A 23,742-nucleotide genomic window follows, 5' to 3' on the forward strand; every position below is an offset into this window, starting at 1 on the left:
AAAACAATGGCAAACTCATGCAGCAATCAAGTTAAATGAATTGGTTATAGATGGTTTTCTGTGTTGGATTTTCACCTGAAGTATCTGCCATCAGCCTTTCATGGGAAATATTTTAATTTAATTTTGAAATTGAAACGGTGGCGTAGTTCCATTTTGATTTGTATAAAAAAGGGCTTAGATAGTAATGCAGTATAAACAATCCTGACAGAAATCTTGATTTATCAGTTCTTGAGGGATTCAGCAAAGGCTTTAGGGCATGAAAAGCGTAAAGAGAACTTGGCGGGAACCACAGCTGAGGAAGGCAAGATACTAGCCAGCTTTGGTGTTTTTTCCCTGTTCTCTGACAGAAGGAGGACAGCCATGTGAGGGAGATAATCATGGCAGCAAAAGTTGCCAAAGCTAAAGCTAAAATCATCAAGGAATTTGAGGCAATGACAGTTCATCATCTAGAGAGATGGACTCTAACTGGGTGAATATACAAAGCTCTCTTTTCTGAGAAGCAGGATACATCTGCTGAGAGATAGCTGGGAGTGAACTAAGCTTCAGTCTGCAATCTTTTTGCTGACATTTGCCGTAATATTTTCAGTGATGCGTAAGAAATGTAATCCTGTAATCATATGGTCTCAAACAGCCGTGTCTCCGTCCAAAATATGATAGTGTCCGGACTCCCACTCTAAGAGTTTAACACCTCCTGAGTGTAAGGGCCCATTTTGGCCCTAATGGAGAGAAAACCAGCAGTGCAGACATTCCTAAGGTGCAGCACTGTCCATGATGGGAGCCCATTGAGCAGCAAACGCCTGAGGAAATTAGGGTGAAAGAGACTTCCCTGCCAATAATGGTTTTTAAAGGCTCCATAGAAACTCCTCACCTTTCACCACCTTAAGGCAAAGAGGAACTTCTCTGTCCTTCTTCTATGCAGACTCTGCTTTCCTTTGTGGTTTCCTTTTCTCTGTGCGGTTGCCTTCAGAGTTTGATAGAGTGGAAGGGTGGGGAAATAGAGGAAACAGAAGAGAAGAAAGAGAGTGAGCTTCTTCATTTTGCCCTGGATGTGGATCCCTTTTAATAGGATCTCTCCTGAACAATTCTGGGCACTTTCAAGTGCATCCACTTCAGGTCACAGTAAGTGGGCAAAGGACTTCAGACTGTGGAGACACAAAGGTAACGCTCTTCTTTACACTTCCATCTTTTGCCTTTTAGTAAGGAACCTGGGAGCAGTGGGCAGCTACCTTAATATAGATAAGAGCTGGCAGGGTGAGGAGAAGCACTGGGCTGTGAGTCAGGAGATTTGATCCTCTGCTTGCTAATTGAATGATTTTGGGCCAGTTACTTAAGTCTCTCTCTGTCAGCTTCTCATTTTTAAAATGGGAAAAATAGTACTCACCCTGTCTCTTTAAAGGGCCATCCTAAGGATCTGAAGGTGATGTACATGCAAGTCCCTATAGGACTATGAAAGTTTATTAAAATGTTAAGTGTAAAGTCTCTTAAGAAGTTACATTAATTAAGAGTATTTTAATTTAAAGATCTGAAATCTATTAGGTGACTTTCATCTTGAAATCCCATGGTGATTCTTGTGTAATACGAAGAAGGAGAGTATACTCATTAGAAGATGGGTATCCTCTCTAAAGACAACTCAGTGATTAGTGGAAGGTTAAGGGTTGATACCAAACAGGTAAACAGAGAAAGACTGTTTTGATTGCAGGAACTAGAATGTGTGCAGTGAAGGAAAAAGCAGAGACAACTTTGGAAGGAGGCCCATGCAGGTTTGTAATCTTCATGTAGGGCAGAGCTTCCTAATGGGTGGGTGTGAATAGATTATAGGCATGAAATATAGGTCTGGATTAGTTGCCTTGGTGGCCAAGGCAACCAGTCGTAGGTGGCTACCCTGAATCTCTGCCTTCACATATTGATAGGTCTTTCCTATGTTATTGATATGCCCTTGGAGTGACATCCATGTTATCCTCAGGAGCACTGCATTAATGACCTGTGTGCACTCTGCACATTAGAATTTCATTATTATTTTGAAATTCTTTACCTGAAAAAATTTGGTTTTGCAACACATTGATAATATCAGCTAATATTTTATAGAAGAGCTAATAATTTATAGAAGAGCTTAGAGTCTTCAAACAGCTTTAATAGTTAATTTTTGAATGATCATAAAATGTTTGAACAATTTTAATCACTTGCTTGTGCAACGTTTTGCTTGGTGTTGACTAAGAATTTTAAAGAGAGTATGATTTTAAGAAGCCTAGATGAAAAAGCACATGTAGCCATTTTATGCATAAAACCTTATAGGAAAGGATTCAAAGGTGTAAGCTGGAATTTTTAAATAAAAATTTGAAAAGATCTTATTTGGAAGTTTAAAATAATTTGGTACTTAATATCTTCCCTAATACTGTCAATGTTTCAATCACAAATATATAAGAAAATCCTAGTGGTTTCTCCCAGCTCTCTTCCAGTTTATTCCATTGTGCAAGTATTATCATTTTATCTGACTGCCATGACATGACATCATTGGAGAGCAGCAATCTAACAAAGAGCCCATTGCTTAGTTATTAGCTACCTAATTGTCATTGAGTTTCCCATGAGCTGGTAGTTCCTTGCCTTTATCACTGCCAAAAGTTCTTTATGCTTCTTTTTTTTTTTATTATGAACACATTTTCCTCTAAAGCTTTTAAATACTTGTAAATCAAGGCTGGCATTAGGGTGTTTGGATACAGAGATTATGAATAGCAAATGTGAATTTCTTAATTCACTCCAATCCCAACTCTACCCCTGAGAAAACAGCCCAAGCCACATGATACGTAGAGGTAAAAGTTCTCTCTTGATCAAAGACAGATTTCTTCTATGAGCTGGTTTTTTAGAGCCTTCTCTTGATTTTACTGGGAAATGGTAGTGGCTGCCCGCATCCAGTACTCAGGGCTCTCCTGAAAGTGCTGGCTGTGGGCTGGTGGATATTCACTTTCCAGCTCCTACTAGGGTGTGGAGTTCTTGCCGCAAGGAAACCCTCCTGCTGTCCCTGGGACTGGAGGTGTCTGGTGAGAATTCTAGGTATCTTTCTGCCAGGATTAAATTGCTTCATGTTTGACTTCAAGTTCTTAGGTTCAATTTTTTAGGTATTAAAATTGGTAAGGATAAATTTAGTAACTTACTATTTTCTTAAAACAAACACTCAACTCTGGATGACACAGTTGGGGCTTTTTATAATGACTTTGGCAATTTATGGCAGCGTGGTATAGTGAAAAGAACATAGGTTTTAGAATCAAGACAGGTCTAAGTTCATATTTGAACTTTGTCGCTTACTAGGTGGCCTGAACCTCTCTGAGTCTCAGTTTCTACACCTGTGTAATGCAAACAATACCCTAACTCATGGGATTGGGACAAGAATTAAAATGGGTTAATGCTTGGTATGTAGCATTCAGTCAACGATAGGTATTGTTGTTACTGTTCTTATTATTGGCCTGTAATTAACATTTGAAAGGACGTATATTCAGATAAACACTACTAGCAGCTTGGGCGGTTGATAGGGCATTTGTCATTTAACTTGCATGCTCATTTCAGACTTAAAAATTAGTTACTTTATCTCAGAAATAAGTCAGAACTCCCTTCCCTTCTCGTCCTGGACTAGGGGTGGATAAAGGGGTGGGGCTGCTTCACTAACCTTCTGTGGGTTAAAGACTAAGTAAAGACTTTTTAAAAAACCAGAACGCTAACAACGGTTCCCTCTGGTATAAGTGGAACTTCAGGTGCTTTTTCCTTTCTTTTTACTTTTGTGGTATTATTCTGAAGTCTAAAAGGTCCAGCTGTTTTCATTTTGTAAATATAAGTTTTTTTTATTTCTTCGAGAACTTCTGTCAGCAGCTGCATACATCCCACCCCCACACTCCATCCAGCCCCACACTCCCCAACCACGCATCCTGCTAAGTCAGTCAATTCGGTCCCTGGCTCCTACCAGGAGGCATCATGGTCCCGGAAAGGTATTCTCCTTTTCCTCCAAATAGGAGGGAACATGATCTACAGCCAATCAATGAAAAGCAGCAGTAAAGTAACACGGGTAATGTTGAAAAATAAGACAAAACCAAAAACCTAAGTGCAAGCTTCAGAATCTGGGAAACCAGCGACAGAAGAGAGGGAGGGAAGTGGGGGAAGCAGGATGGATAAAAATACAATTACAACGAGAAGGAAATGGAAAATAAATAAAGGAAATTCCTTTACCCAAACTAAGTCCCTTGAGGGAGATTTGTTGGAATGGATGGTGTGGGGGAGGGGATAAAATTCATGTAGGACTGTAGAATTTGTGGGGGATTCCTCTAAAATCAATTCAAAAAGGACAGCCAAGTAGAATTCTTGTAGGACTCATTTGGATTTATTACTCTCTCTTGCAGTTTGTACTTTCTGAAGTGTGGATTTATGAGTTTTAGATCATTTGTTTCCCATCCCACTAAGGTAAATAACTCAGTGCATTTGGTGCATTTATGATTACTGTGCAGTGGAGTGCAGTTGATGAATTACTTCCTTTCATATGTATTTTGAGCAGAAAATGTATGGTTTTCTAGCAATTTAACTTTTAATCTGTAACATTTCTCAGTTTTGTTGCAGATGCGGTATAAGCTGTTTCGAATCTAGGGAGGTTGGGTGGCCCAGAGGTTAGATCTGTGCTATCCAATATAGTAGCCCCTGGCTGATAAGCACTTGAATTGTGGCTAGTCTGAATAGGGATGTGGTAAAAGAGCTTGCTGGATTTTGGAGACTTAGTATGAAAAAAAGAAAGTAAACTATCTCATTAATTATTTTTATATGATTTACATGCTAAAATTATAATATTTGGGTCAGAGTGGGATAAATAAAATATGTTATTAAAATTAATTCCATCTGTTTCTTCTTCTTACTTTATAAATGTAGCTGAAAGAATACTTAAAATTACATATGTGGCTCGCATTTGTGGCTGGCATTATATTTCTATTGGACAGTGTTGAATTAAGAGCAAGAGCTTGGGAAGTTCAAGTCCTTTCCTGCCTTATGAACTTGGATAAATTATGAAAACTCTAAGCTTCAGTTTTCAACTGATTAAACAGGAATAATAATATCTACCTAACAGGGTTATAATGATTAATATGTTACGATTAATATATAATTATTTATAATAATATCAATAACATAAATATGTCATTATGTATGATATTACTTGAAATAATTCCTGTGATATCTGGCAGATAATATGCACTGGGCAAATGCTGGTTCTCTTCTTTGTGCATTTTACTTCCCACTAGTAAGTGTGGCCACTTTGTTTATAATGAATTGTTTGGGATCAGGATAAAGTAGCCTGTACTTGTGTTGTTCTCGTCATCTAAAATGGTAAGAGTCCTTGGCAAATAGTCACACAAGGTCTGAGAAGGGAAGACCATCATTTTAGCTAGATGGAGAATGAGTTTGTGGCTGAACATTAAACCTGTGGCATCTCCCATACCACTGAGGCTAGCTGCTGTGATTGTTAAGCACACTTGGAGGCATTGATTAAAGTTGTTGATCTTCTGAAGTATCTGAGGTTGTCTTTTAAAACCCCTACATAAGTTTCTGATCAGCTTCAAGAGTTAACAAGTGGAGTATGCCTGGAGATATTTTGAAGCAGACAATTAAAAAAACAAGGCCAATCTCATCACAACTTCTACTTCGCCTTCTATTCCCTATTAATTTTCAGGCATTAGAGAGTAAAATTATGTGGTTTGGAGTTGGTTTGCCTTTTCAAGCCCCAAGGGACCATAGCCCTTAGTTATAGACTATCTTCAGGTGTCAGGTTATCTTCGGGGATGGCACTCTCTTATGAATGGAACCCCTATCAAGCACCTGTAAAATCCATCCTTGTACTGCTCACCCAGTCTTCTCTACTTGTAAGTTTGTTTTATCCCAAAATGTTACAACTAGAAAATGTGAGTTCTTGGTGGCCACAAGGTAGGGTTTTTTGCCCCCACCGTAAAAGTGAATTCAAGGCATTTATTTTGGTTTTAAAATTATATTCACTTTTTAAAGTTACAAACTTGAAACCCTAGTTCTTCCTTTAGTTTTTAAACTCTGTTTACAGCAGCTCTTGTTATTTTATTTATGTCAACAAATTTAACAATCACTCTTAAGATGGCCTTCAAATAATATTTTAATTTACAAATTGTACTCCTACCTACTTAACTTCTTTTTAAAAATTAAATATTTTGATTTTTAAAGTACTTCCATTGGCTTATTTAACAAAACTTTTCTGAAGTTTTAAATTGTACCTTTTAAGTTTATAAAGTAAATTTATAAATATGCTGATTCTTTATTTCTCTTAAATATTCTAATACTATATATAACTACAGTTAAGATGGATGTTTCAAATCACGAGTCTACATCAATTATTCAATGAACATTAAAGCTGGAATTACAAGGATGATCTATTGCTCTCTTAGGCCAAAACTGCTTAAATCCTTTATGCTCACATTCCTTCTAATCATATTGGGTAAATGACTTTGGAAGTTGCAACAAAATAGACAAATGAATGAGATTTGTCCAGAATTCAAAGGGGTTATCATTTTAATATCCATTCAAATTGCATGATCCTAAGACTGGAAGCATATGAAAAGAATACAGCAGTCTTTTAAGATTCTTTAAAATAGAAAATATATATTTCACGAGATAATTTCAGGGACATTAGAAGTATAATAAAGGAATGCTATGAACAACTCCATGTGACAAAATTTGATAACTTAGAGAAAATAACCAATTCTTTGAAACATAAACAATCTGGAGTCACTTATTCCTGGACATATTGCAAAAAAAAGAAAAAAGAAACATAAACAATCAGAACTCACAAAAGGGAAAATAGATAAGCTAAATAGTCCTGTATCTATTAAAGAAATTTAATCAATAATGAATAACCTCCCCCAAAAGACAGCATCAGGCCCAGTGAATTCTACCAAACTATGAAGGAAAAAATGTTATCAATTCTCCATAATTTCTTCCACAAAAATAGAAGCTTAAGGAACACTTCCTAATACGTTCTACAAAACCAGCCTTACCCTAATACCAAAACCAGATAATGTACAAGAAAGAAAAACTACAGGCTAATATCTCTTACAAACATAGATGCAAAAATACTCAACAAAATATTAGCAAATTGCATCCATCAATGTACAAAAAATAATATATTACTACCAGTAGGGATTCATTCCAGGTATGCAAGGCTGGTTCGACATATGAAAATCATTCAATGTAATCGATTATAGAAACAAGGTAACCAAAGAAGAAAAATCATACAATTGTATCATTTGATGTAGAAAAGTTATTTGATGGAATCTAACAACTCTTCATGATAAAAACTCATCAAACCAAGAATAAAGGGGAACTTCCTCAGCTTGATAAAGACCATCTACAAAAATCTCAAAACTCATATGCTAAAATGGTGAGACACTGAATGCTTCCCCCTTAAGACTGGGAACAAGACAAGGATATCTTCTTTTTCCATTTCAATTTAAAATTGTACTGGGGCCGGGCATGGTTGCTGACACCTGTAATCCCAGCACTTTGGGAGCCCAAGGCAGGCGGATCACTAGAGGTCAGGAGTTCGAGACCAGCCTGGCTAACATGGTGAAACCCTGCCTTTACCAAAAAATACAAAAATTAGCTGGGCATGGTGGCATGTGCCTGTAGTTCCAGCTACTCGGGAGGCTGTGGTGGGAGAATTGCGTGAACCCGGGAGGTGGAGATTGCAGTGAGCTGAGATTGTGTCACTGCATTCTGGCCTGGATGACACAGTGAGAACCTGTCTCAATAAATAATAAAAAATTATACTAGAAGTCCTAGTTAGTGCAATAACATGAGATGAGAAAATAAAAGGTATACAAATTAGAAAGCAAGAAATACAATTGTGTTTATTCATAGATGACACGATTGTCTATGTAGAAAATCTTAAAGAATCAACACAAAAACTCCTGGATCTGAAAAGCAATTATAGCAAGGTTGCAAGATAGGAGATCAATAAACATAATTTAGTTGATATTGTGTATATCAGTAATAAGCAATTGGACCTTGAAGTTTTAAAAAAACCAAACCCTTTACAATAGCATCCAAAAATGACATAATTGTATATCTAAAAAACTATGTATAAGATTTATATATGGAAAACCATAAGAAACTTGTGAAAGAAATCAAACAAGATCCAAATAAATGGAGAGATACTCTGTGTTCATGACTGGATTGTTAAAATGTCAATTCTTCCCAACTTGATCTATAGATTCAATGCAATCCCAATTAAATTCCAGCAAGCTATTTTGTGAATATCAAGAAATTGACTTCAACATTTCTATGGAGAGAAAAAAGAATTAGAATAGCAAACATACTGCTGAAGAAGAACAGTTAGAGAACTCACACTACCCAATTGCAAGGCCTACTGTGCAGCTACAATAATCAAGATATCGTTTTCAAGAAAAGACAGATATGGAACAGAATAGAGAACCCAGAAACAGATCCATACAAATATGGTCAACTAATCTTTGACAAAGGAATAAAGGCAGTTCGGTGGAGAAATAATAGTCTTTGTCTTTTCAACAAATGGTACTGGAATAATGGAAGTTCACATGTAAAAATAATGACACAGATCTTACATTTTTGAATAGTTGGCTTTGAGCTGTGATTTTTTTAGGTTGAAATTTTAATTAGTTTATATTTGATATAAAATTAAAATTCATATTTACAGATATAATTTTTATATATATATAAGACTTTACATAGTAAAATTTGTTGGATAAATACAATTGAAGTACTTAAAAAGTATATTGAATATGTTAAATTTATAAATTTAGTGTTGAACATTAGAATCAATATTATCCAAAGAGCTCTTAAAAGTGATTGTTAAAATCTGCTACAGTTACCAATAAAATAATACTTATGAGCTGAATTTAAAAATTTAAGGAATAATCAAGTTTCTGTATTCTTATTTGTATGACATGTGCTCAGAGTATCAGTCAGAATTCTTGGTTCATAACACATTCTCATCATTGGTCAATTTCTGGTATTCATTTGGTTAGTAACTTTAATAAAATTAACTCAGTATTAATTTTTAAAACCAAAGTAAACTCTGAATCGTCTTTTCTTTATTCCAAAACTGTCTGTGAGCCCATAAAAAACTCACATATTCATAGGATGAAGGTGAGATATGGAAAGGGTCTAAAATGTGTTTTTGTGAATAAAAATGATTGTTTAGAAATAGTAGCATTTAGCCTAGTTATTAAAGACAGGACATCTGAGTAATTATAAAAATAGATGAAATGAGAAAACACTCTCCAATAAGATTTCTATTGTGAAAAGGCCAAAGGAAAGGATGTTTAAAATAAAGAATCTTATACTTGGAAATGAACAGATAACTAAATTTAATGAGATGATTCAGAACACATAGGAACCCTCAAAATGTTACTGGAAGGTTATGGTGAGTTAGAATATTGAGGGGCGAGTTTGGGCCATCTAGGGGAAAATGTCAGCTAGACAATCATAGATACAATACGAGCACTCTTGGAGAAATTGGAATCGAGAACACAGTGTGGGAGCTATTAGCTTAGAGGCAAGAAGGTAGTGAAGGCCTCCCTGGAGGAGATGGTGAGAGGGAAATGAAGGCAGAAGAAAAGTCAGTTTTCCTTTAAATCCTCTATATTTTACATTATTTCCTGATTCCTTTTTCTCCCGCTTCCTGGGATGCAATGGCGGTATCTCCTCTTGGCTTATAAAATTATCTAGAGACCAAGAGCCACCTTGTAGAGTAGAGGTCCCCAACCCCTGGGCCATGGGCCAGTACCGGTCTATGGTCTGTTAGGAACTGGGTCGCACAGCTTGAGGTGAGTAGCAGGCAAGTGAGTGAAGCTTCATCAGTATTCACAGCCACTTCTAATCGCTCCCATTACCACATGAACTCAGCCTCCTGTCAGATTAGTGGTGGCATTAGATTCTCACAGATTGAAAACCCTGTGGTGAACTGCACTTACAAGGGGTCTAGACTGTGTGCTTTCTATGAGAATCTAATGCATAATGATCTGTCACTGTCTCCCATCACCCCCAGATGGAACTGTCTAGTGGCTCATGCCTATAATCCCAGCACTTTGGGAAGCTGAGGTGGATGGATCACCTGAGGTTGGGCATTTGAGACTAGCCTGATCAACATGGAGAAACCCTGTCTCTAGTACAAATAACAAAATTAGCTGGGTGTACTACATGCCTGTAATCCCAGCTGCTCGGGAGGCTGAGGCAGGAGAATTGCTTGAACCCAGGAGATAGAGGTTGTGGTGAGCCAAGATTGTGCCATTGCACTCCAGCCTGGGCAACAAGAGTGAGACTCTGTCTCAAAAAAAAAAAAAATAAATAAATAAAATAAAAGCCTGTAGAAAGGCATTCATTCTAAGGACATTTCTGAAAACAAATTTACTCTACATTTTCAGCTTTCAAATTGTGTGACTTTTCTCTTGACCTCTGATTCAAAAATTTTCTCAAACCAGGCATGTCAGTTTCTTAATTAAAAATAGTATCTTAGTCCGTGAGGCCTGTCATAACATACCACAGACTGAGTGGTTTAAACCACAAAAACTTATTTTTTCATGAGGCTTGAAATCCAAGATCAAGGTGTCTGCAGACTTGGTTTCATCTGAGGCTTCTGTCCTTGGCTTGCAGATAGCTGCCTTCTTGCTGTGTCTTCTCAGGGCCTTTTTCTTTGTGCCTGAGTATATCCCTGATATCTTTTCTTTTTGTAAGGACACCAGTCCCAATGTATCAGAGCCCATCCTTTTGATCTCTTTAACCTTATTTACCTCTTTAAAAGTCCCATCTCTCCAAATAAAGTCACATTGGGGATTTGAGCTTCAGTATATAAATTTGTGTGTGTCTGTGAGGGGGAGATTCAGTCCATAAATAAACGGTAAGCTGAGATTCGTCTACTGTGGACTCCCTGTCACACAATAAGTACTTAGCAAATATTTGTAGAATGAATCAGGTTGTGACTGGGCAACTCATTTATCATTGTGCTGCCTTATTTTTTAAATTCTCATAAACCTTAGTCAATTAAATAAATTTTTCATTTTGCAAGAGTTGGTAATGATGCCTGAGTAACTTCATAAATGAGTTAAAATCAATAAACCTACTTTCGAAATGAGTCCTAGAGGGTCAGTCAGATCAAGCCACAGTGCAAGACCCTAGTATAGTTCCTTTCCTTTACCGAAGTGTTGTGCTGGAACAACTTTGTAGTGAAGGTTTAAAACTAAATATTGAAGATGAGGTGGTTGTGCAAACTTTCTGGATGACGTGTGTTAAGAGACACAGAAGGCAAGCATCTTGCTCCCTTCTTACAAAGAAAGAAACAAAAACGGTGAAGTAACTTGCCTAAGGTCTCATGCAAGTGAGTATCAGAACTGGGATTGTTATTCAGTGTCATGTCACTCCAGGGTGCTGACTTTTTTTTGTTGTTTCTTTCTTTTTTGATTTGCTTCTCATTTAGCCCATTTAGCTAGTGAAAGCATTTCCCCGAAGACTAATGGTGTTGAACATCTTTAATGTGCTTAGTTACCAATTGTCTGTCTTTGGTGAGGTGTCTATTTGAATGTTTTTTTTTTTTTTTTTTTAATTGGCTCTATGTTTTCTTCTTACTGAGTTTTTAAATTTGTTCTTCGTGAAATAGGTAATTTATAAATATTTTCTCCTAGTTTTTGGCTTGTCTTCTTATTCTCTTATCAAAATTAAAAACTTCTGCTCTTCAAAAGTCTGTTTGTCTAACCTAGGATCAGAAAGAGTCTCTAATAGAAGTTTTATAATTTTAAGTTTTACATTTAGGTCTATGTTTCATTTTGAGTTAGTTTTTATATACAATTTAAAGTTTGGGTCGAGAGAGATCCAAGATGGCTGATGATTAGCAGCTCGGGCACGTACCTCCCAGTGAAAGCGCAAAGAACGAGAGGACGCCACACTTTCAGACGAAAATTAGTTGCTCACGGACCAGGAGATTCCCAGTGGAGGAGATCCACGGGTCGCCAGGGCGACTCTTGTAGCCAGCGTGGCGGTTTTGCTGGTGCCTTAGCACGCCAGTTCTTGGTGCAGAGTCCGGAGATTCCCGGGCAGAAAAGCACCATCAATCTTAACACCGCTGTTTTGGCCGGCTCAGTGGATTGCTCAGATTTCGGCGCAGGGAATCAACAAATTGGACGTCAGAGACCCAGTTAGAAAGTTGGTAATTATAAAGACGACAGACGGACAAATATATAATGAAGGGAAGAAACCAGCGTAAGAAGGTAGAGAATACTCAAAATCAGAATGCCTCTCCCTCTACAGGGGATTGCAATTCCTCATCAGTAACGGAACAAGGCTTAATAGATTACACGTGTGTTCCAATAACAGAAGCAGGTTTCAAAACGTGGGTGATAAGAAACTTCTGTGAATTAAAAGAACTTGTTCTAACCCAATGCAAAGAAACTAAGAACCTTGAAAAAAGGTTTGACGAAATGTTAACGAGAATGGACAATTTAGAGAGGAATATAAGTGAATTGATGGAGCTGAAAAACACAACACGAGAACTTCGCGAAGCATGCACAAGTTTAAACAGTCGAATTGATCAAGCAGAAGAAAGGATATCAGAAGTCGAGGACCAGCTCAGTGAAATGAAACGAGAAGACAAGAATGCAGAAAAAAGGATGAAAAGGAATGAGCAAAGTCTCCAGGAAATATGGGACTATGTGAAAAGACCTAATTTACGTTTGATAGGTGTACCTGAATGTGATGAAGAGAATGAATCCAAGTTGGAAAATACTCTTCAGGATATCATTCAGGAAAATTTTCCCAACCTGGCAAGGCAGGGTAATATTTAACTCCAGGTAATACAGAGAACACCACAAAGATATTCTTCAAGAAGACCAACCCCAAGGCACATAATCGCCAGATTTATTAGGGTTGAAATGAAGGAGAAAATACTAAGAGCAGCCAAAGAGAAAGGTCAGGTTACCCATAAAGGGAAACCTATCAGACTTATAGCAGATCTCTCAGCAGAAACCCTACAAGCCAGAAAAGAGTGGGGACCAATATTTAACATCCTTAAAGAAAAGAACTTTCAACCCAGAATTTCCTATCCAGCCAAACTAAGCTTTATGAGCGAAGGAAAAACTAAATCTTTTGCGAACAAACAAGTACTTAGAGAGTTCACCACCACCAGGCCTGCTTTACAAGAGCTTCTGAAAGAAGCACTATACATATAAAGGAACAACCAATATCAGCCTTTCCAAAAATACATCAAAAAGCAAAGAACTTTAACACAATAAAAAATTTACATCAACTAATGGGCAAAACAGCCAGCTAGCATCAAACGCCGGTATTAAACTTATATATATTTTAATTGGATAAAAAGCCAAAACCCATCGGTATGCTGCATCCGGGCCCATCTTACGTGCAACAATACACAAAGACTCAGAGAGAAGGAGGAAGATGTACCAATCAAACAGAGAGTAAAAATAAACTAATAAACAAAAAGCAGGAGATGCAATTCTCGCCTCTGATAAAGTAGACTTTAAAGCAACAAAGATCAAAAGAGGCAAAGAAGGACATTACATAATGGCAAAAGGATCAATGCAACAAGAAGAGCTAACGATTCTATAGATCAACGAGATAGAAAATCTATAGATCAACGAGATAGAAAATTAACAAGGACATTCAGGACTTGAACTCAGACCCGGAACAAGTAAACTTAATAAACATTTATAGAACTCTCCACTTCAAATACACAAAACATACATTACCACCTCACACCTATTCCAAAGGTGACTATATAATTGGAAGTAAATCACTCCTCAGTAATCGCATAGCATTTCATGGGTTTAAATTAAATATTGGTTGGCTGTTTGTTTGTTATCTTCTTCCCTTATTCCTTCCTGACTACATCATTAAGTATAATTATCAGTATAAAAGAGGTTTTCAATACCCATTACTAAATTGCATTCTAGCCTGAGCAAGAAAGCAATACTCCCATTCTCTCTCCCTCTTTCTTTTCCTTCTTCCTCCTCCCCATTCTCTCTCTCTCTTTCTCTTCCTTTTTCCTCCTTCCTATTCTCTCTCTCTCTCTCTCTCTCTTAAAAAAAAAAAAAAAGTATGGGTCAATGTTTATATTTTTGCATGTGGATATACAATTGTTCCAGCACCACTTATAGAAAAGTTTGTTATTACTTCCATGACTTACCTTTGTAGTTTTAGCAAAAATCAATTATTTGTATATGTGTGGATCTGTTTATGAACTCTCTATTTTACTCCAGTGATCTATTTGTCTATCTTTATGCCAATGCCACACTGTATTGATAAGTGTAGCTCTCTAATAAGTCGTGAAATCAAGGCATGAACACCCTCCAGTGTTGTTCTTTTTTCAAAGTTACTTTAGCTATTCCAGGTCTTTTGTATTTCCATATGAATTTAAGAATTAAATACTCAAGTTTTACAGAAAAATTGAATTTTGATTGAGATTGTGTCAAATCTTTATAGATCAGTTTGGAGAGAATTGGCTTCTTAGCAAAACCGAGTCTTCTGAAGTTGCTCGTAAATCTACCTCATTGGACGCAATGAGAAAGAATGTCACTGCCAATGCTGTGCAGCTCCACCCTTAGTAGGTCACATGTGGCAGCTGATGTTCTCACTGAGCAAAATGTCAGTGTCTAGTCACACCATAAATTAATCACAAATGAGCTTAATTCCCTGCCTTCTAAGAAATAAAAATAAATAGGAGATTAAGTTATAATATTTTCTTCCTGTTCCCCAATGCGTCATTTGTTCCTTACTTAGGAGACCACTGATAAAATACCTTTCTATTTCTAAGATGCTAGAATAGAAAAAAACATATTGTTCCCTGCTCATCACAATGATTAAAATTACCTTGTATTTTGTGATGACTGCTTTTGATTTCCAAGGCAGCAGCCACCATGTCTCACCTCATGCATGCCCTGCATGACTTGAAGGAAAGAAGAGATCATAGACGACATCTGGCTGTCTAGTAAGTAGAGCTTAACAGGGTCAGAAACAAGATGCAGCTATTATTTCTTTAGCTATAGTGCTCTGATTGTTGTTTGTTGATGAAAGCTGTGGGAAGAAATGGCAATGCATATAAACAGGAGAAATTTAGTTATAATTTATGCTTCTTTAGAAAATGCCAGTAGTAAACATCATTTCCAAAGCATTCAAACCACCTATGACTAATCCTAGGATGACCAATGTTCCTTGTGAGGTGGTAATCAAGTGTGTTGAAGACATTCCCCCTAATTTTGAGCATTTTAAAGCAATATGATGCCATGATTCAGATTTTCCTCTTGCAGGTGTCTACAATGTTTCCAAATTTATGATATTTTGGAGGCTATGCATTTTTCCCTATGGGCGTTGATGACCCACACTGAGTAGAATGAGCAACGTGGTTGCTAGGCGGTTCTTATTGCTCATCCCTGGAGGGATCTCTTTCTCAATTGCCATGCAGCTATTCCAAACCTTTATATTCATTAACATCCAGTAAATACTGATGGAAGCCTTCTCCATAACAGAAACTCTACTCACACCTTCTACCTATGTTTTCTTCATTTTTAGCAGATAAATCAAATTTTTAACTGTTCAACTACACTTTCTCCTTCTACTTCCAAATGTGCCCATTGCCTCACAATGGGCTTTTTACTGCTATTCTTTCTATTTCTCAAGAAGATGCATCCTTCTCAAATACATCCTCACCCCCATTCTCATTCTGGCTGATCTCCTGTGTCTCTAGAAACTTTGTTCAGATAGTCTGCTTCCTCTTATTTTCAATCTTTTCAACTGGACCCATCTTTCCAGATTGCAAATCTGATAATATCTCCCTGCCTGCCTCCCCACTCCCACACACTAAACCCTGCAGTGGTCACTAGTACTCTTGGGATATACTGAGAAAAAACTCTTCCATTTGGTCTCCAAAGCCCTACACAGTCTGCTTATGTCTGCCTCTCCATTCTTACATTCTTTTTACATTACATTACATCTTACAGAGTCTCACTTTGTTGCCCAGGCCAGAGTGCAGTGGCATGATCTCGGGCCCATTGTGACCTCCATCTCTGGGGTTCAAGAGATTCTCGTGCCTCACCTCCTGAGTAGCTGGGATTACAGGTGTGTGCAACCATGCCCAGCTAATTTTTGTATTTTTTTTTAGTAGAGACAGGGTTCTGCCATGTTGGCCAGGCTGGTTTCAAATTCCTGAGCTCAAGTGATCTATCTGCTTCAGCTTCCCAAAGTGCTGGGATTACAGGTGTGACCTGCCATGCCCAGCCTCCATTCTTACTTTCACTCATTCCTCCTCTTTCTGTTCTACACATACTGGGTTTTCAATACCTGAAATGTATCATGGGCTTTCTCCTATCATAGGGCCTTGTACAAGCTCTTTCCTCTTTACTTAAGTCCCACTCATCTTTGCTGTCTTACTTAAGCATAATTTCTGTAGGGAAACGTTCCTTGACAAGTTCCAATTCTGCCAATTATTTCCCTGTAAACTCCCATGGCTTGATTTATGTCTTTGCCTTAATCAACATATTCTATTTAGTGTGTATGATTATTTGATTAATGTCTGTCTCCCTCACTAAGGTATGAGGTTTATGAAGGCAGAGGCTTTTCTTGTTGTACTCACCATTTAATAACAGAAGGGGGGCTGGGCACCATGGCTCACACCAGTAATTCCAGCACTTTGGGAGGCTGAGGCAGGAGGTTTGCTTGAGGTCAGGAGTTCAAGACCAGCCTGGCCAACATGGCAAAAACCCGTCTCTACCAAAAATACAAAAATTAGCTTTGTGTGGTGGTGTATGCCTGGAATGCCAGCTAGTCAGGAGGTTAAGGCACATTTTTTCTTTCATTTTTTTCTCTTATTACTCTTCTGTCTTCTTTCTTTGTTTCTTTTACTGTCTCTTCTCTTTTTATCACTTTATTTTAGCTAATAAACAAATATTTATTGGACAAATGAATGAAATGCTAGTTTTCCTGAGGGTTTTCTGGTTTTTGACTATTTTTCTCTTTTTCATCTCTCTGCTTTTCCTTGGTGATCTTACCCAACAGCATGGCTTCACCATCCGTATCTTGGTGTCCATAATACCCCATGATGTCGGGACCTGTATTTTCAACTGATTATCTTCATGGAGTTGTCCTCTAGTAACTTAAACTCAACCCAACTCAAACCAAAGTAGTTATCTTCCTTAAATATTTTTCTTCTGCTTAATCCTACCCTTCTAAAGTTTGTCACTACCCATCTCAGATGGCTTAAGCCCAAAACCTAAGGTCATTTTTCTTCCTCTTCCACAAATACCAAATTCTGTTGATGCAAATGGAATGTCCCTTTCCAAAATCCCCACTTATATGCCCCTAAGTACTATTGCCTAGTTCTGTTCTTCTCAAACTTTTCTAGAAGGAGAACTCTTTTTTTTTTTTTTTTTTTGAGACGGCGTCTCACTCTGTCACCCAGGCTGGAGTGCAGTGACGCGATCGCAGCTCACTACAACCTCCACCTCCCAGGTTCAAGTAATTCTCCTGCCTTAGCCTCCTGAATAGCTGGGATTACAGGCGCGTGCCACCGCGCCCAGCTAATTTTTGTATTTTTAGTAGAGACGGGGTTTCAAAATCTTGGCCAGGCTGGTCTTGAACTCCTGACCTCATGATCCACCTGCCTCGACCTCCCAAAGTGCTGGGATTACAGGTGTGAGCCACTGCGCATGGCCTGAGAACTCTTTTATGAAAGAGGATATGTAAGAATTATTACATGAGGTGGATGGAAGGGAGCTGCTCTAGTTGAAGGTGGGAGAAGGGATCTGAGAGCAACCCCTTGCCCAATGATGTGGTACCAGAAGTTGCTGTAGTTTGAAAGCCACTAGGCCAGGTGCAGTGGCTCACACCTGTGATCCCAGCACTTTGAGAGGCAGGCAGATCAGCTGAGGTCAGGATTTCGAGATCAGCCTAGCCAACATAATGAAACCTTTGTTTCTATTAAAAATACAAAAAATTGGCCGGGCGCGGTGGCTCACGCCTGTAATCCCAGCACTTTGGGAGGCCGAGGCAGGTGGATCACGAGGTCAAGAGATCGAGACCATCCTGGTTAACATGGTGAAACCCCGTCTCTACTAAAAATACAAAAAATTAGCTGGGCATGGTGGCGCATGCCTGTAATCCCAGCTACTCAGGAGGCTGAGGCAGGAGAATTGCCTGAACCCAGGAGGCAGAGTTTGTGGTGAGCCGAGATCGCACCATTGCACTCCAGCCTGGGTAACAAGAGTGAAACTCCGTCTCAAAAAAAAAAAAAAAATACAAAAAATTAGCCAGGCGTGGTGGTGGGTGCCTGTAATTCCAGCTACTCAGGAGGCTGAGGCAGGAGAATCACTTGAACCTGGGAGGTGGAGGTTGCGGTGAGCCAAGATCCTGCCATCGCACTCCAGCCTGGGCAACAAGAGCAAAACTCTATCTCAAAAAAAAAAAAAAAAAAAAGGAAAAAAGAAAGCCACTAGCCTATGTTACTGCAACAGCCTTTAAGAAAACTGCTTTTAATTTTATTCACATGTAAAACACAAATAATAGAGATTTATGAAATATCTACTATGGGCTAGGCATTGTGGCAGGTACTGTGAATATAATGGTGACAGAGATTAATATAGCCCCTGCTCTCAAAGAGGTTATATCTAACAAGGGTGGCAGAGAGAAAAAAAAAAAGCAATTATAACCAAGTGAAGTAAGTGTTATGATGGGGGAGGCAAAGAGCTGCGGGCTATGTATGAGAAGACCTAATATAATGCAGGGACAGGTTGGGGTGCACCAGGGATGGCTTCCTACAGGAAGAGATTGTTAGGCTAGGACCTAAAAGATGAGTTGGAGTTCAGCAGGTGAAGAGAAGACTGTTCCAGGCAGAGGAAACAGCATTGTTGGTTGTCCCAACGCAGCTAGCTCAGCTACTGCAGGCAGAGGAGCGGGAGGGGAGAGTGAGAATTCATGTCAGGGCTCATCTTTAGCTTAAGAAGAACCAGGGAACTCTGGAGAGTCTAGTTCAGAATATAATGCTTTCTCCATCCCTTTCCTGCCTTGTCCCGCCTCATTTCTTCTTCTTTCGGCTTTGGTACTCATTGGGATTAGTTCCTCACTTCCAAGCTTGAAGCCAGTAATTTGATCTGAAGCAGATGACTTTCAGCAAACCACCAGGAGCCTCTCCGCTCCCTATCTCCATGTGACAACCCCAAATAATTCAGAGCTGTGCAAGCCTTGAAATCACCTAGCCCCACCCACAGACCTCATAACTCTTAAAAAATTCTTCCTCAAACAGAGGAATTTCATAGGCTTGTTTGATCTTTTTATATTGCTGTTTTCAGGATGTAACTTTTCTCTTTTTCTCTCAAGTCTGGGATCTAGGCAGTTATCCAAGAGAGGAGAGGTCTGGAGACCTCAGCCTGTCTCAGGGCACACATCAAGGCAGAGATGAAAATATACGTGAATAGTCTGGAATATCTTTATGAACACTGCTCAGATGACTTTGCTGAAATCTTTCTCTTAGATCAGAACTCAATGGTTTTAACAACACAGTTTGATAAAAATATTTTCTTTTGCAGTCATGTTACAGTAATTAAGATATAACCTTGGGAACTCTATACATGATTTAATTTCTCTTTGAACCAATTTTTCCTAGTTTTATAGATATATCTGGGTTTCTTTCCATGCATAAGAGGAGTTTTAAGAATGATGGTCATATGGATTCTCTGCTTAGCAGAATTCTCTATATTTTGAGTATCTTTACTCAAAGGTTAGTATTAGACACAAAGTGAAATAAAATTAAAATGAAAATCATAATATAGGCCTGCATGTTCTTATCTGAAATGTTTGTGGACAGACATATTTAATAATTCAAAATATTTGAGCTATTAGAAGGATAATATGGTCCCTATATTACATAATATTATAGATGGGGTCTGGAGTGTGAGCCAGCATGATGTGTCTGATATGTAATATCTGAATATCCACACTACATAGCATAGCCTCATGTTAGTTCACCAAAAGAACTTTGGTGCCACACTTAACAAAAATACCTTGGTTTCCAGGGCATTTTGGATTTTGGAACTGCTAAAAAGTAATTGTATACCTGTCTTTCTCTTGCTTCACTGAAAGAGCTGCTGTATCAAGTGTGCTTAGTCAGAAACATGTTATTTCATCATAAAATGTTAATTTAAGGCCTTGCCTAACAACGTTGGAGAATCTTTGTCCCCCCCTTTTTTTTGGCACATATCTGTTTGCAAGATCTTTTTTGGTTATAAATAAAGTAATTCCTGTGTTGGATGTTCAATATACTATCCTCTAATTTGAGTCATTATCTCTCCATCCATCATCTGCTGTTTGCTGAGCCGATTGGCTTTCCAATATTTATTTCTTTTACTATAAATTGCAGGGCTTTCTCTTTCCAGATGATCTATTGGACACAGACATAGTTTTTTATGTCTCTATTACTTGTTTTGAGAACATTTTCCTAAGTTCGTTGTTTAGTTGACTGTGTTGGTGTCTCAGATGTATTTGTCTAGAAACCATGCTACCTGGAGGCATAGAAAGAGTAAAGTACTTGGAATATCCAGAATTCCTGGACTTGCATTTCATTTCTGCATCTTTCTAGCTATTGTGATGATGGCTCACAATTCATTGAACTTGTCTGAGCCTTAATTTCTCAACTTCAAAATGGGGATTCATAATAATGGCTTTTGCTACATCTCAGACATAATGTGAAGTAAAATGAGAAGACGTTGGTGCCAACAAGAAGATACAGTGCAATTCACATTCAACGAAAGGGGACAGTCTAAATGCAAGGTCTCTGTGCACTTAGAGTGTATCTGTTGATAAATATTGGGTTACGTGGCTTTATTCCTACTCAGATCTGGATAGGGACAATTTATTGAGTGTCTTCTGTATCAGGAACCACAGGAGGCATCTTTGTTTAATCCCATTAACACCCCTTTGAGGTGGCTGCCATCATTCTCTATTTGAAAGAGGACAGAGACCTGACCAAGTTCACATCACTGCTTAGTGCCTGAGGCAGATTGAAAATCAGATTTGTTTGGTGGTAAAGTCAGTACTCCCTTTTAAATTTGCAAAGGCTATTGTGCAATGCTGAGTGTTTTCTGGTGGTTGTTTTGTGTTTTGAAAATTGAGAACAAGGTGTGATTCATAACAAATTTGATAGTTCACCTTTCTTGTATGTAAATTCCAGACAGTATCAATAAATCACACACTTTGGATGCTCAGAGGAAATTAGTTATTATTTAATGCTTTGGAAAATGGTTATTCATCCACCTTTGTGGTAGAATTTATTCTCAACATCTTTATAAATAAACAAAATGTTTTACTAGCTAAAAAAATTTACCAATCTATTCTTCCTTCACAAGGCATAGAGACAGTAGAATAATAGCATTATTATTATTATTTTTGTATCCTCTTGGTATAATTGTTTGCTTGCCCTGACTGAGTTGTTAAACTGAGAAACCCAGGCAAGCATCCTATAGCATTCTCCTTTCTTATCTCTAGTGTTTGGTCTAATCCACGATACTCTTCTAGCCATCTATGACTGCTTTTACTGAGACTGTGGCTGTCCTCACCCAGAGTTGAGGAAGCCTGAGGGAGGGGTAGGTTGGGGATGGGAGACTCACTAATAAGCACTTTGGAGTCTATTTGAATCTCTGGCAGTATCTGTCTGATACAATTTGGCTCTGTACCCTCACCCAAATCTCATCTCAAATTGTAATCTCCGTGTGTGGAGGGAGGGTTCTGTAATCCCCAAGTGTCAAGGGAGGGAGAGAGGGATGGACGTGACTGGATCATGGGGACAGTTTACCCATGCTGTTCTCATGATAGTGAGTGAGTTTGCATGAGATCTGATGGTTTTATAAGGCAGCTTTCCCTTCTCTTGTTTATTCTCTCACCTGCATGTAAGATGTGCCTGCTCCCACTTCCGCCATGGTTGTAAGTTTCCCAAGGCCTCCTCGGCCATGTGAAACTGTGAGTCAATTAAATCTCTTTTCTTTATAAATTACTCAGTCTTTGGTATGTCTTTATAGCAGTGTGAAAATAAAAGAATACACTGTCTGTCTCTCTCTCTCTGTTATTTAAAATCTGAACAGGACTTGCAGTATGACAGAAACACAGCCCAAGCGGTGTTAGAAGGCCTGGAGCTTATGAAGACGTTCCCTGAACCCTCATTTTGTTCACTGGGGCTTCATTCCAGAGAATAAGAGCCTCTTTATGGGTGCAGACACTTCTGGCTGCAATTAGCCAATGGTTAATTTATGTGTGAGTGTTGGCGGCTTTAGTTAGATAAAATATCTAAAAGGATGTAGTTTCCGTGAAAAGGACTTTAAGTGAGAATGGCTTTGAGGAAAAGAGAAAAGTTAGATTCCAGCTTTCCTTCTGGGTGCTGACTGTGTGGAGTGGGGAGGTAGATGTGAGATAATAAGAGCTTTATTGTCAAGTGTCGCATTCATTTAGAGGCCCCTACTACTTTAGATTTCCTTAATATCTTTCTTTCTGTATAATTAATTAAAAAAATTATTGAGCACCTTATATGTGTCCAGGCATTCTATGCCCTGGATCAAACTCTAGTGATTAAGACATACATAATCCTTGCTCTCATAGAACTCACAGTCTAGTGGGGAACTACACAAAAAAGTGTAATATTGTAACCAGTGTTTATGGTTTATGCTGTCATGAGAGTTGAGGTTGTTAGGGAAGACTTTTTTTGTGTGATGGCTTCATCAGTATTGGGGTTGCTATATCCTATTTTTTTTTTGTGGCTATCAGGAACTTTAGATACATTTATTAAGTCTTAAAAGGAATATTCTAGTAATTAATTATGTAGATTGCAGATGGGTTGCTGGATTGCTTTAGTTAGATAAAATATCTAAAAGGATTTAGTCTCAGTGAAAAGTGATTTAAAAGTGATTTTTAAACAGATATATATACCCACACGTACACAGAGGCACACATACATATAAATATATATATATATCTGTGTATATGTTATATATATGGGTGTGTGTGTGATTAAGCGATGTAAAGTGATTGTAAAGAATTTGGAATATCATGAGAACTATAAAAAATTAAACTTCTCTAGAAATAATAAATGTTAATGTCATCCACCTACCTACCTACCTACCTATCTCTAGTCTTTTTTTCTAGACATACTTAGATTTAAAAATATCATTTGGATCACATTGCAAAGATGACTTTGCATTTTGTTTAAAAAATTTTCATTGAATCATAACCATTTCCCTTGTCATAAAATAATTTTTAAAGGAATTATTTGTACTGCATTATACTCTATATTTGTATCAGAATTTAATTATTCCTTCATTGAACACTAATGATGTGTCTCATTTGCTATTATAAATAATGCTGTGAAGTACAAGTTTTATAGTTTATGACAATTTTTATAGGCTAGATTTTGAGAAGAAAAATAACAGGGTCAAAAGGAGTGAAATTTTAAGGCTTGTGAAATGGATTGCAAAATTGCTTTCCAGATAGGTAATATAAATATAGCTCCCATTAGTGAAGTATGGGAGTGATTATCTTATTGGTTACCCTGTCATTGCTGAATTTGATGATTGTTAATCAGATGGTTGAAAAATATTATCTTCTTTTTATTTCTATTCTGGACTACTAATGGAATTAAATTCTTTTTCATAGTTATTAGCCATCTGTACTTCTTTTATGAAT

At 37.8% G+C, this 23,742-nt stretch overlaps 1 protein-coding gene across 1 annotated transcript in view; it reads left to right on the forward strand.

Annotated features, from left to right (window-relative positions):
- The first annotated feature begins 1,036 nt into the window (after positions 1-1,036).
- Positions 1,037-23,742, forward strand: part of LOC105726706 (protein fantom-like) — a 494,354-nt gene continuing 471,648 nt past the window's right edge. The window contains exon 1 of the mRNA XM_064373604.1: positions 1,037-1,158. Within this exon, the coding sequence (XP_064229674.1) occupies positions 1,047-1,158 (112 nt within the window). The 5' untranslated portion in view covers positions 1,037-1,046. The remainder of the gene's footprint in view (positions 1,159-23,742) is intronic.

Source organism: Aotus nancymaae, unplaced genomic scaffold (genome assembly GCF_030222135.1).
Source record: "Aotus nancymaae isolate 86718 unplaced genomic scaffold, 86718_ANA_hifiasm-v0.15.2.pri h1tg000009l, whole genome shotgun sequence".
NCBI classification, from domain to species: domain Eukaryota; kingdom Metazoa; phylum Chordata; class Mammalia; order Primates; family Aotidae; genus Aotus; species Aotus nancymaae.